General features: G+C 40.2%; 1 protein-coding gene across 1 annotated transcript in view; it reads left to right on the forward strand.

Moving 5' to 3' along the window:
• HPRT1 (hypoxanthine phosphoribosyltransferase 1) overlaps positions 1-13895 on the forward strand; it is a 41395-nt gene that overhangs the window by 4351 nt on the left and 23149 nt on the right. The window contains exons 2-3 of the mRNA XM_032330824.1: positions 10600-10706; positions 12955-13138. Coding sequence (XP_032186715.1) covers positions 10600-10706; positions 12955-13138 — 291 coding nt within the window. The remainder of the gene's footprint in view (positions 1-10599; positions 10707-12954; positions 13139-13895) is intronic.

The following is a 13895-nucleotide window of genomic DNA, read 5'->3' on the forward strand; positions in this document are numbered from 1 at the left end:
TAATGCGGGGCTCGATCCCAGGACCCCGAGATCACAACCTGAGCCCAAGGCAGAGGCTTAACCCACTGAGCCACCCAGGCGCCCCCCCCAAAAAAATAGAATTTTAAAGTATCTGACTGTAAAAGGTAGAAATATGCTACCTAGCAATTCCTGCCCATTCTAGAAGCTTGGAATTGTTGTTGGTTACTAGGAATAAGTAAAATATATTTTGTCTATTACTGTACATCTTTTAACTCATATTTTAAGCTCATTTTGAGACTCACTTCTGTTCGGTCCCTGACATGAGCATTGCTATATTTTGACCACAAAGAGGCTTAAGCAATCCTGGTCACAGATGATGAATTGATGTTGCTCCTGTTACCTCAGGTTGAGGTAATTTTCCTTGCCTGCTGTAATTTTAGATAATAATATTTTTGTAATTAGAAATCTTACATGTAAACCACAAAAAATGTTCACTGTGGAAACCGTTACTACAGATGTGCGCACATAATTACTAAGAATTTGTGATGCCAGTTTTATGGGGAAGGAAAATCATTTTGGCAGTCTGTGATAGCGAAAGTACTGACCTTCTGGACAAATGTTACAAATGCTAATGTTACATTTTCCTGTAGTCTTAGATATTAATGAAAGCACCTATGTAGCGTTTACCATTAACAAGTATATTTAGAGAGAGGCTAGAATTTGAGAGTTGTGTTCTGAAGCTCAGAGGAGATGCGCAGATTTCTGAACTGAGTAAATGGTAAGTAACTCAGAGCTATTAGTAACCTATTCTTTGATTTCCAGTTCAGCCAGATATGGCCATAGTGGGAACAGTGGGTCTGGACAGAAACCATTTTCATTTGTTTACCGCTTCCTGTGCCCCCTTCTGGCAGCACATACACTAACATTGTTTACCACTTCTTGCCCTTCCAAAGTGCTCCCCAAATATTTTGGGGTTGGGCTCTCCCCAGAGCCATCTAGAACCTTCTTCGTGATCTTCTTTAGCCATTTATGTTAGGTGCTTGTGACAGACTGAAGAGGAGCCACTCCTGCCCAAATTCCTCTGTTGAAGCCCTAACTGCCAGTGTGTGGTATTTGGTGATGGGGCGTTTGGATGGTCATTAGGAGTAGATGAGGTCATGAGGTTGGGACCCTGTTCTTTAAAGAAAAGACATCAAAGAGCTCCCTCCCCCACCCTCCACTGTGCACATAGTTAGGAGAAAGCAGCTGCTTAAAAGCCAAGAGGAGAGGCCTCAGAATGAAACCTGCTTTGCTGGCATCTTGATCTTAGACTTACAGAAGGAAGCCTCCAGAACTGGAGGAAATAAATTCCTGCTGTTTAAGCCACCCAGATGGTGGTATTTTGTTACAGCAGCTCCAGCCGACTAATACAGCTGTTATAGAAGGTGTCAGTGGTAACCTCGTGCTTAAAGACATGCAACACCAAGTTACCAAACATGAAGCAGATGGGATTTCCATTAATACAGAAATGTTACACATTCATAATCAACTATTGCCTGGTTGGTTTAGAAGGCTGTGCTAATTAAGTATCAGAGACATGCCAGTCTACCTAGTTTACAACCTAGGCAATGGAACATAACGACTAAGCCCGTTGGTGCTTTAGGGGGAGTCACTGTGCTGGGTTCCCGGTTTGCCTTTAGTGTATGTATAAGTGCTTTTGATAATCAGCGGTTATTGGCTTGTCAGATTAGATTCAGGTAGAAATGACAAGCTTAATTGTGCCATATAGTTGTGTGTGTGTACGTATGTCTTTTCACCTAGATTATAAACTCTAAGTTTATAATGATAAATTATAATTATGATATAATTATAAATTATGATAAATTATTATGTTATAATTAAATTATAATATAAAAGTTATAACTAAATTTAAATTTAGGGCTCTAAATTTAAAATCATCTTCGGCTCCCCCTACAAAATCTATTGCACAGTACCTTTCTCAAAGTGGATGTTAAATGCATTTTGATGTAATTTTATATATTGCAATCCCTTCCTATCAAAGCAGCCACTGGATTGTTAAGTAATCTGTATCAGATGAGGTTAATAGTAGACATTAAACAATATCAGATGGGACTTATAAGGGCTAATAAGATCAAAGGCCACCAAGTACATTTCTGTCTAGGTCTTGTGGAGATCGAGGTTGTTGGATGAGTTGAATGTGAAGCTTGGGTGTTTGGGATGATTAAAAACAAGTTCCTGTTTATTGAATTGTGTCTTAGTTTATTTCTTCTCAGTGATCCAGGTGCAAATGAGGCCTCTGAGAGGTTGGGTGGTCTCCTAAACCTCCGCCACACATCCCCTATTTCTTTTCCATAGCACCTTACCACCGTCTCGTGGTTATTCACGTACATGTCAACTCTTCTGAAGGAAGCTGAAGATTTATCTAATCCTCTACAGTATGTACAACATAGTAGGTTCTCAATAAATATTTGAGTATTAGTAATAAGAATTCACCTTCTGGATAAGGTCATCACCATTTTAAAATTAGTACCCTAATATTTACTCATTTTATATGGATTTAAAAGACTTGGACTTTCATTAAATGTAAAACTGGGAAAAGCGACATTTGTGCCTTGTCATCATTTACATATTGCTCTGCATTTAACTTCATATTTGAAATATCTACAAGTAGACATAATAGCATAACCCCCATATACCTGTTGCTCAGTTCTGACAACTACTATGGCCAATCACATACTTCTCAAATGATGACCCCCCTAAATATACCCCTATTTATTTGTAGTGAATTAGAACAAAGTTGTGAATTCATGCCTTGAGTACCTTAAACAATGCAAGTTTTGTTTGTTTGTTTGTTTGTTTTGTTTTGTTTTGTGAGTAAAGCGATGGAAGTTTATTAAGTGAGGATAACGGAAAAAGCTCTTAAGGAGTGAGTGGGTCCACAGGGTTGCCTTAAGGGTTGGTCTTTTATGGAAAGCTAACCAGGGAACTTAAATCCTTTTAACATCTCTGTGGATAACACCTTCTATGAGGGGCTGGTTATACTTTGTTGGTCACAGGTGATTACCATAAAGATCCACCCACCCCACTCACCTGGCACCCTAGGGCATGGTGGCACACCTCGGGCATGGTTGCCCTATTTGTCCCCTTATCTCTGGTTTTCTCACACCTCCACATTTTTGGGGGATTTCTCTGTGCCTGATCACTTAGCCACCTACCTCTCTCCCCCTACCTAGCCCTGCCCGTCCTTCTCTCATTCCCCCTGGGATAGTAACCTTAACTGCCGTTAAGGAATCGGGACGATGACTGCTCTGGCTGCTTCCTGCTGGAATGTGGCAGCAGGCTGTGCCGCAGTTAGAATCTATCCAGGGGTTGGTATGGGGGCTTGTGGTATGGTCCCAGGGGATCATGATGGGCAGCAAATGGTCCATGCATCAGCAGATGGAAAAGTAGTTCCTCAAAAAGTTGAAAATAGAGCGCTCTATGACCCCGCAGTTGTACTACTGGGTATTTACCCCAAAGACATAAATGTAGTGATCTGAAGGGGCACGGGCCCCCAATGTTTATAGCAACAATATCCACAATAGTCAAACTATGGAAAGAGCCCAGATGTCTGTTGACAAATGAATGGATAAAGATGTGGGGTGTGTGTGTGTGTGTGTGTGTGTGTGTGTGTGTGTATGATGGAATATTAGGCAGCCATCAAAAAATGAAATCCTGCCTTTTGCAAAGAGTGGATGGAACCCAGAGGGTATTATGCTAAGCAAAATAAGTCATCAGAGAAAGATAGTTACATGACCTCGCTGATGTGTGGGATTTAAGAAACAAGGCAGAGATCACTTCTCGGCCTTTTGGCTAAGATCAAGTGAAGAAAACAAGGCAGAGGATCATAAGGGAAGAGAGGAAAAAATGAAACATCATGAAACCAGAGAGGGAGACAAACCAGAAGAGACTCTTAATCTCAGGAAACAAATTGAGAGTTGCTGGAGGGGAGGGGAGTAGGAAGATGAGGGGGGGCTGGGTAACAGACACTGGGGAGGATATGTGCTATGGGGAGCACTGTGAATTGTATAAGACTGATAACCTGTACCCCTGAAACTAATAATACATTACATGTTAATTTAAAAAAAAAAACTGTAGAGGAAAATTTCAGTAAAGGTTCATTTGACAACCAAAGAAAAAGTATTAGGCCCAAAATTATGATCACATCCCTTAGATAAGATACCCAGTTACCTGTTTTGTCAAATAGATCAGTGGATATCTTGATCTTATTTAATTGATCACAAATGCCACATATTAATTGGGACACCTTCGAGCAGTGCAAGTTTTAAGAATTTCTTTTTGCCTTACATTAACATGTATTTTTTTATGCTTGAAAGAACAAATCAACTGTTTTTAAAATTTTTATTGTTTTTAAATTTTAATTCCAGTACACCTTCGAGCAGTGCAAGTTTTAAGAATTTCTTTTTGCCTTACATTAACATGTTTTTTTTTATGCTTGAAAGAACAAATCAACTGTTTTTAAAATTTTTATTGTTTTTAAATTTTAATTCCAGTATAGTGCACCTGGGTGGCTCAGTCAGTTAAGTGTCTGCCTTTGGCTGAGGTCATGTTCCTGGAGTCCCGGGATCTGGCCCCACATTGGGCTCCCTGATCAGTGGGGAGCCGGCTTCTCTCTCTGCCTCTCCTCCCACTCATGCTCTCTCACTGGCACGCTCGCTCTCTCATAAATAAAAATCTGTAAAATTTTAGTTCAGTATAGTTAACACAGTGTTTTGTTAGTTTCAGGTGTACAATATAGTGATTTAACAATAATTCTATATGTAACTCAGTGCTCATCACTTAGGTGTACTCTTAATCTTTATCACCTATTTCCCCTATGCTCCCCCCACTCACCTCCCCTCTAGTAACCATCAATTTGTTCTCTATAGTGAACAGTCTGTTTCTTGGTTTGTCTCGCACTCTTTTCTTTCTTTTCTTAAATTCCACATATGAGTGAAATCATAATGATACTTGTCTTTCTCTGACTTATTTCACTTAGCATATACTCTAGGACTCCATCAATGTTGTTGCACATGGCAAGATTTCATTCTTTCTTATGGCCGAATAATATTCCACCGTGTATATGTACAACATACCTTTATCTCTTCATTAGTCCGGACAGTTGGGCTGTTTCCATAATTTGGCTGTTGTAAATCATGCATCCATAAACAAGGGGGTGCATATATTCCTTTGAATTAGTGTTTTTGTATTCTTTGGGTAAATACCCAGTAGTGTGGTTGCTGGATCGCAGGGTAGCTCTGTTTTTAACTTTTCTGAGGACCCTCCATACTGTCTTCCACAGTGAATGCAACAGCTTGCATTCCCACCCACGGTGCAAGAGGGTTCTCCCTCTACATCCTCACCATCCCCTATTGTTTCTTGTGTTGTTTTGAGTTTCGCCATCCTGATGGGCGTGAGGTGGTACTCATTATAATTTTGACTTGCATTTCCCTGATGATGAGTGATGTTGAACATCTTTTTGTGCATCTGTTGGCCATCTGGATATCTTCTTTGGAGAAATGTCTGTTCATGTCTTTGGCCCATTTTTAAATTGGATCCTTTGTATTTGGGTGTTCAGTTGGATACATTCTTTATATATTTTGGATACTATCCTTTATTGGATATGTCATTTGCAAATATCTTCTCCAGTTCTGTCCCTTGTCTTTTAGTTTTGTTGATTGTTTCCTTTGTTGAGCAGGAGCTTTTTGTTTTGATGCAGTCCCAATAGTTTATTTTTGCTTTTCCTTCCTTTGCCTTAGGACACATATCTAGAAAAATGTTGCTATGGCCTACGTTAATGTATGTGTTCTTGTCTAGGATTTTTATGGTTTCAGATCTCACATTTAGGTCTTTAATCCATTTTGATTCTATTTTTGTGAATGGTATAGTCAGGTGGTCCAGTTTAATTCTTTTGCATGTTGCTGTCTAGTTTTCCCAACGCCATTTATTGAAGAGACTATCTTTTTCCCACTGGGTATTTTCTTTCCTGCTGTGCTGAAGGTTGACCATATAACTGTGGGTTTGTTTCTGGGTTTTCCATCCTGTTCTGTTCTATTTTTGTGCCAGTACCTTACTGTTTTGATTACTACAGCTTCGTAGTATAATTTGAAATCTGGAATTGTGATACCTCCAGCTTCCTTTTTCTCCTCTTTTTTGAGAGAGAGAGAATGGGGGAGGGGCAGAGGGACAGAATGCTCTTAAGTAAGCTACACACCCAGCACTGAGTGCCATGTGGGGCTCAATCTCAGAACCCTGAAATCGTGACCTGAGCTGAAATCAAGAGGCAAAAGCTTAACTGATTGAGCCACCCAGGTGTCCCTGTTTATTTTTTCAAGGTTGTTTTGGCTCTTCAGGGTCTTTAGTGGTTCCATGTCAATTTTAGGATAATTTGTTCTAGTTCTGTGAAAAATGCTGTTGGTATTTCAATAGGGATTGCATTAAGTATGTAGGTTGCTTTGGGTAGTTATGGACATTTTAACAGTAAGTGTTCTTCCAATCCATGAGCATGGACGATCTTTCCATTTGTTTGTATTGTCTTCAGTTTCTTTCATCAGTGTTCTGTGGTTTTCCGAGTATAGACCTTTTCACTAAGGTTATTCCTAGGTGTTTTATTACTTTGGGTGCACTTGTAAATGGGATTGCTTTCTTAATTTCTCTTTCTGTTGCTTCATTATTTGTGTATAAAAATGTAGTGGATCTCTGCACATTTCTGCACTTTGTATCCTGCAACCTTACTAAAGGTAAGGTCAGTTTTAGTTGTTTTTTTGGTGGAGTCTTTAGGGTTTTGTATATATAGTATCATGTCATTTGCAAATAGTGAAGGTTTTACTACTTCTTTACCAGTTTGGATCCTTTTATTCCTTTTCCTTGTCTGGTTGCTGCAGCTCAGACTTTCAGTGGTGAGAGAGGACATTTTGTCTTGTTTATGATCTCAGGGGGAAAAGTTCTCAGTTTTTCACCATTGAGTGTGGTGTTGGCTGTGGGTTTTTCATCTGTGGCCTTTGTTATGTTGATGTATGTTCCTCTAAACCTGTTTTGTTGAGGAATTTTATCATGAATGGATGTGGTATTTTGTCAGATGCTTTTTCTGTGTCTGTTGAAATTATCATATGGGTTTTATCCTTTCCCCTACCGATGTGATTCTGCCTTTGGCTCAGGTCACGATCTCAGGGTCCTGGGATCATTCCCTCGTCAGGCTCGCTGCTCAGCGGGGAATCTGCTTCTGCCTCTGACTGCTGCTCCCCCTGCTTGTGTTTTCTCTCTCTCTCTCTCTCTGTGTCAAACAAAAAAATCTTAAAAAATAAAGTTTTTTTTTTAAAAAAACTGTTGCAGCTCTTTGACATTAAATGTGATATATGAATCTAATAGCATTGATTGAAAATAAAAACTTTTGAATTAGATATTAATTTGGTGTTTTGACAGAGATAGAATTCGTATTTTGGCATACATTCCAGCTGTTCTGTGTATAGCCGACCGCACGTCTGGGATGAACTCTGGGCAAAAGTCACCTTGGCTTTGATTGAGACAAACCAGACTCTTGAAGTTCTTGGGCTGCATGCAAAACCTGTAGCTAGGGCCTGAGCCACTTTTGCAGAAGCTGTAGTCTTTCCGAGTGTTACATAATTTCGAAGAGTCCTGGGTGGGTCCCTGGTTATGCTTGTGCAGAAGCAGTGAGCGACTGGGAGGAGGTGGTGAGTAAGCCTCAGGGAAGACTTTTTTTTTTTTTTTTTTTTTTGGTGCTCTGGATCTTTTTAGTGAAATGGTTGGGACATTTTCATTCTTGTCAGGTAATAGCAGATACATTCTGATGAGCCGGACTTGAATATTTATCTTCTTATCCTACATGATCTAGCAAGGTCTGTCTTTTCCCAAAACCTGAACTAAATTTCAGTTTATAAAATTTATAAAAGGAATACTGCTTGTTATAGAGAGTGTTCTTGGAAAACTCCTGGAGGTGACCAATATCCTGTTTCCATTCTTTTTGTAGTGACTGTGTTCTGAGATGTGCATGACGGGAACGTTTAGCAGACAGGTTAGCACTTATCTGAGAGGCTCTCGGGCATAATCTTTTCTTCCCCGTACCAAAACAGAATTTTTCTTGCTGCGTATGAAAGTAAAACATGTTTGTTGAAAAATCAATAATGACTTCCAGCCGCTCTCAGACCGGCAGCCCGGTGAGTGCCCTTGCCCTACCCTGCTGCGGGGTCATGTGCCTCCCTGCGTCCCGCCAGCGTCCCCGCCCCCAGCCCCATGTGCAGGCGGAAGGGCTGACCCACAGTGGACCAGGCAATACCTGCAGCTCCGCCCACACCTGCAGAACCCAAAACAGCTTTCGGGACTGAAAAAGAGACAACATGAACCTCACATTTGTCAGAATACAGTTAGGAATTCTGTGAATAACACTATAAATCTTAAAGACAGGCTTTAAAAATGTATCGAAAGCCAAGTCACCGGTCCGTCAGCACCTAACAGTGCTGACGGAATGGTGCTCAGTACATACCAGCTGACACATGAGATATAATTGTGGTTTGACCAATATTTCCTGAAAACTGCCCAAACAGTCCTGTCATCAGCTTCTTGAATGTGATTTGGAAGCTATTTAGTCTTGAATACCATGTGAAGGAGAGTATTAATATTCTAGTTTATTTCTTTGAATGAATTTTAACCATCATGGCAAGGGGGAATTGCAGATCAACGATGATAGAAAAAGAAAAGTGAAATTGACAGAAAAAAAGGCCAAGTCAGTATTAAGTGTGCAGTGCATGGGGCGCCTCGGTGGGGTTGGGGGCTCAGTCGGTGAAGCGTCTGCCTTCGGCTCAGGTCATGATCCCTCGGGCCTGGGATCGAGTCCTGTGTCAGGCTCCCTGCTCAGCGGGGTGTCTCGCTTCTCCCTTTCCCTTTGCCCCTCCCCCTGCTTGTGCTCTCTCGCTTTCTCTCTCAAATAAATAAATGAAATCTTACAAAAAATAGTGTGTAGTGCAGCTAGTATCCCTTTATAGTTGGCCACTGTTGGGTATACACTCCTCCATAACCACCCTTTCTGCTTTCATGCCTGCCTTTCCTCCTCTCCTTCCTTCCCCTTCCCCTCCTCACTTCTTTCTTTCTTTATTTTTTTTTAAAGATTTTATTTATTTATTTGACAGACAGAAATCACAAGCAGGCAGAGGCAGGCAAAGAGAGAGGAGGAAGCAGGCTCCCTGCTGAGCAGAGAGCCAGATGTGGGGCTCGATCCCAGGACCCTGAGATCATGACCTGAGCCGAAGGCAGCGGCTTAACCCACTGAGCCACCCAGGCACCCCCCCCTCACTTCTTTATTTTGTTGTATTAGAGCTTTTGTTTGTAGATTTTGTTTTAATCTTTAAAAATTTTCCCATGCTTTTTATATGCATGTAAAAAGCGCACCTAATACCACAAATAATTTCTTTTTCTTTTTTCTTTGTAGAGGAAGAGAGGAAAGAGAGTGAACAGGGGAAGACAGAGGGATACAGAGGGAACCTATTTATTTTTTTAAAAGATTTTATTCATTCACTGGAGAGAGAGGGAGCACAAGCAGGGGGAGCAGCAGGCAGTGGGGGAGGGAAAAGCAGGCTCCCCGCTGAGCAGAGAGCCCCATGGGGGGCCTGATCCCAGGACCCTGCGAATGTGACCTGAGCCGAAGGCAGACGATTAACTGACTGAGCCCACCAGGTGCCTCCACAAATTTCTAAGAATACTGAAGTTTTTAAAAAAGCAATATATACTCAGTGAAGAAAATTTGGAATATACAGTATAAAGAAGTAAAATCATTATAACTCTTCTCCCTGAGATCATTTTTATGATGTTACTATATTTTTTCTGTATGCATAGGTATATATAATATTTATAAAACTATAATCACAGTACACTTTACCACCACAGGTACCACAACGTCAGTATTATTAAATATTTTGTGTGCTGGGTACTCGGCGTACAAAGAAAGCCACTATATGGTTCTCCTCAACCTTGGAGTGTCTTGTCTGCTGTGAAGGCACGTCATGAATTGATTATAACAGTCTCAGACTTCTAAGAGTTTGCGTGCTTAAGAAATCACTTAGCTTTTTAGGTGATTTTTTTCCCCTGCTGTGAGGTGAGAGAGGCTGTTTGGAATTGGGGTCGGGAACAGCAATTTTTGTTCAGTGTGACATTTTAGCTTGTTAGACTACAGTGTGTTAAAAAATTTTTTCTACAGTGTATTTAAGGTTTCTTTTTTTTTACTAAAATTTCAAACATACTCAAAAGTGGAGAGAACAGAATAATGAACCCCCATATGCTCATCACCCCAGTTTAAAATGTTACCAGGATTTTGCCACATTTGTCTTCACTCTTTAAAGTGTTTTGTTTTCTCGTTGCTGAACTGAAGGAAAGTTCATATCCTGTCATTTTATGTCTCCAGTCTTAACTGTTCATCTCTAAAGCATACAGTTTGTTTCTTATGTATAACTCTAATTCATAATCATACCTACAAAGTTACAGAAAGTTCTCGATTTGTCATACCTGAATTTCTCTTTCAAGCTACGGTTTTTTAATATCTGAGGTCAATCTTGTAATGCTGCCACTGAAATAGTCCTATTTCTTTTTCAGATTAGTGATGATGAACCAGGTTATGACCTAGATTTATTCTGTATACCTCATCATTACGCTGAGGATTTGGAAAAGGTGTTTATTCCTCATGGACTAATTATGGACAGGTTAGTAAGATCTTCAATTTTGGGGTTTTTTTTCTTACAGTAATTTCAAGTGTCAGCAACTGTTTTAAGTAGTTGATATTTGAACATAAACTAGGCCAGTGTGTCAAGTAAAAGATGTTTTCTATTTGAGAGCCCTCTTTACAAACAAGGTCCAAGGAGAGCTTACTAATTACCCAGCGTAAGTCATGGTATGCTGGGAGTCTGTATGGAGTGGAACAAAGTAAACAGCAAAGGGAGATTGGAGAAGTGAACTCCAGTCTTTGCTTACTCAACCTTGAGCTGGGCGATGGGTTGGGGCTAAATCACAGGAAGGGGAGGTCCTAGGTTGATTCGTCTGTGCATCTAGCTTGCAAATCACTCCTTAACTGAATTGCCGTGAAATACCTAACTTGGTATTTAAATGCTTGCCCTGTGTGTCTGGCCAGTTCGTTTTTGATTTTCAGATCACAGTATCAATACATGTTTTGCAAAATATTCTAAGGATTGAGGCTATGAATGAGAAGAACAGGGTTCTCTCCTCTCAGCGCCCCATGCACAGTCCTTGCCTACACACAGGTTATGCACATACACTGTAGGCGAATGTACGTGCAGTAAACTCTTGACTCGCCCCAAAACTTTACTTACTAGTAGCCACCTGTGGACCAGAAAGCTCACCGATAACATAAAGTTGATTAACACATACTTTATATGTTCTATATATATTCTTACAATCAAGTAAGCTAGAGAAAAGAATATTTTTTATTAAATATTTTATTTATTTATTTGACAGAGATCACAAGTAGGTAGAGAGAGAGGAGGAAGAAGGCTCCCCACGGAGCAGAGAGCCCAATGTGTGGCTCGATCCCAGGACCCCAGGATCATAACCCGAGCTGAAGGCAGAGGCTTTTTTTTTTTTTTTAAGATTTTATTTATTTATTTGTCAGAGAGAGAGAGGGAGAACACAAGCAGGCAGAGAGGCAGGCAGAGGCAGAGAGAGAAGCAGGCTCCCCACTGAGCAAGGAGCCCAATGTGGGACTCCATCCCAGGACCCTGGGATCATGACCTGAGCCGAAGGCAGCATCTTAACCAACTGAGCCACCCAGGCGTCCCTGAAGGCAGAGGCTTTAACCCACTGAGCCACCCAGGTGCCCCAAGAATATGTTTTTAAGAAAATAATAAAGAAGAGAAAATACACTGATAATACTGTATTTATTTTTGAAAAATCCCTGTATAAGGGGACTTGGGCAGTTCAAACCTGTGTTGTTCAGGCATCAGCTGTGTTTCATTTTAACACATAGGAATGTGCTATCATACGGGTCTGAAATTTATTGAACATTTTTTCATGTTAGTATACTTAGAGCTATCTCGTGTATTTTGAAAGTTGCGTAACAGTCCATTTTCTGACTGTACTGTAATTGATTTAAGCCGTCCTTTATTGATGGACATGCAAGATGTCTCCACTATTTTGCTTTTACAGACCACACTAGAAGGAAACGTCCTCTTACACATGTTTGGGCACTTGCTTCGGCTTGATCCATGGGGAAATTCTGGGTTAGGGGGAAGGTATTTATTGAATATTTTCATACTGCCAGGTTATCCCAAAAAGTTACTGTAATTTTTACTCCTAGTGTTATATGAGAGTGCTCTCTCTCTCTCTCTCTCTTTTTTTTTTACAATCTCTAACAATATCTCTATTATCAGGGAAATTTTATTTAGTCAGAATTGTCAGTCTGATAGGTGGAAATGGTATTTTAATCATTTATGTTAGGTGTTACAGTGTGTATGTTTTTTGAAGATTTTTAAGTTTTTTTTTTCACTTTTTTGAAGCAAGAGTATAACTCCTGAGGGGCAAAGGATGTGTTTTGTGGAGGTTTAATGCCTAAGGGAGATGTTTATTATAAAGCTAAATATATTTTTTAAAGTTAATTTCTCTTAAGTTAATCAGAGAAAGACAATTATCTTATGATCTCCCTGATATGAGGAAGTTGAGAGGCAATGTAGGGCGTTTGGTGGGTAGGAAAGAAATAAATGAAACAAGATGGGATGGGGAGGGAGACAAACCATAAGAGACTCTTAATCTCACAAAACAAACTGAAGGGGGGGGGCGGGGGGGAGGTAGGGAGAGGGCAGTGGGGGGGGGTATGTGCTATGGTGAGTGCTGTGAAGTGTGTAAACCTGGCGATTCACAGACCTGTACCCCTGGGGCTAATAATAAAAAAAATTTTTTTTTAAGTTAATTTCTCTTAAATCCCTGATTTTATTTCCGTAGGACCGAGCGGCTTGCGCGAGATGTGATGAAGGAGATGGGAGGGCATCACATCGTAGCCCTCTGTGTGCTCAAGGGAGGTTATAAATTCTTTGCTGACCTGCTGGATTATATCAAAGCACTGAACAGAAATAGTGATGGATCTATTCCCATGACTGTAGATTTCATCAGACTGAAGAGCTACTGTGTAAGTATATCTACTCCTGAAACCAATGTCATATTGTGTGTTAACTAAAATTTAAATTAAAAAATTTAAAAATGTGTATGTGTATATATGTGTATTATATACCTATACATTTTATATACATATATGTACATATACATGTTTATAGACATACATGTACATATACATAAATGTATACATGTGTTTTGAAAAGCATGGCAATGGTAGGTTTTACTGTATGCTTTTGAAGCTCTGCAAACTTAAAGTTACATATTCATTTCTCTTGGTTACAGTGAGATTTTCTAGTATCTTCTCTACTATTTTATATCCAGGTGAATATTATCTTTTTCAAACTAGTCACCCTGTAGGCTATCCACTTATTTTAAAGAGTTTTTGGTTTGGTTTTGTTTCTTGGATTTTTTGAAAACCCCTTTTGAGGAGTTGCCCTTGGGACCTGGGAGATTTTTTTTCTTTTTTCGTTTCTTTTCTTTTTCTCAGTGTTCCAAGATTCATTGTTGGGAGCACCACACCCAGTGCTCCATGCAATATGTGCCCCTCTTAATACCCAGCACCAGGCTCACCCAACTACCCACTCCCCCTCCCCTCCAAAACCCTCAGTTTGTTTCTTAGAGTCCACAGTCTCTCATGGTTTGTCTCCCCCTCCGATTTCCCCCAACTCCCTTCTCCTGTCCTTCTCCTAATGTCCTCCGTGTTATTCCTTATACTCCACAAGTAAGTGATACCATATGATAATTGACTCTCACTGCTTGACTTACTTCAC

This window comes from Mustela erminea, chromosome X, assembly GCF_009829155.1.
Source record: "Mustela erminea isolate mMusErm1 chromosome X, mMusErm1.Pri, whole genome shotgun sequence".
Taxonomy (NCBI): domain Eukaryota; kingdom Metazoa; phylum Chordata; class Mammalia; order Carnivora; family Mustelidae; genus Mustela; species Mustela erminea.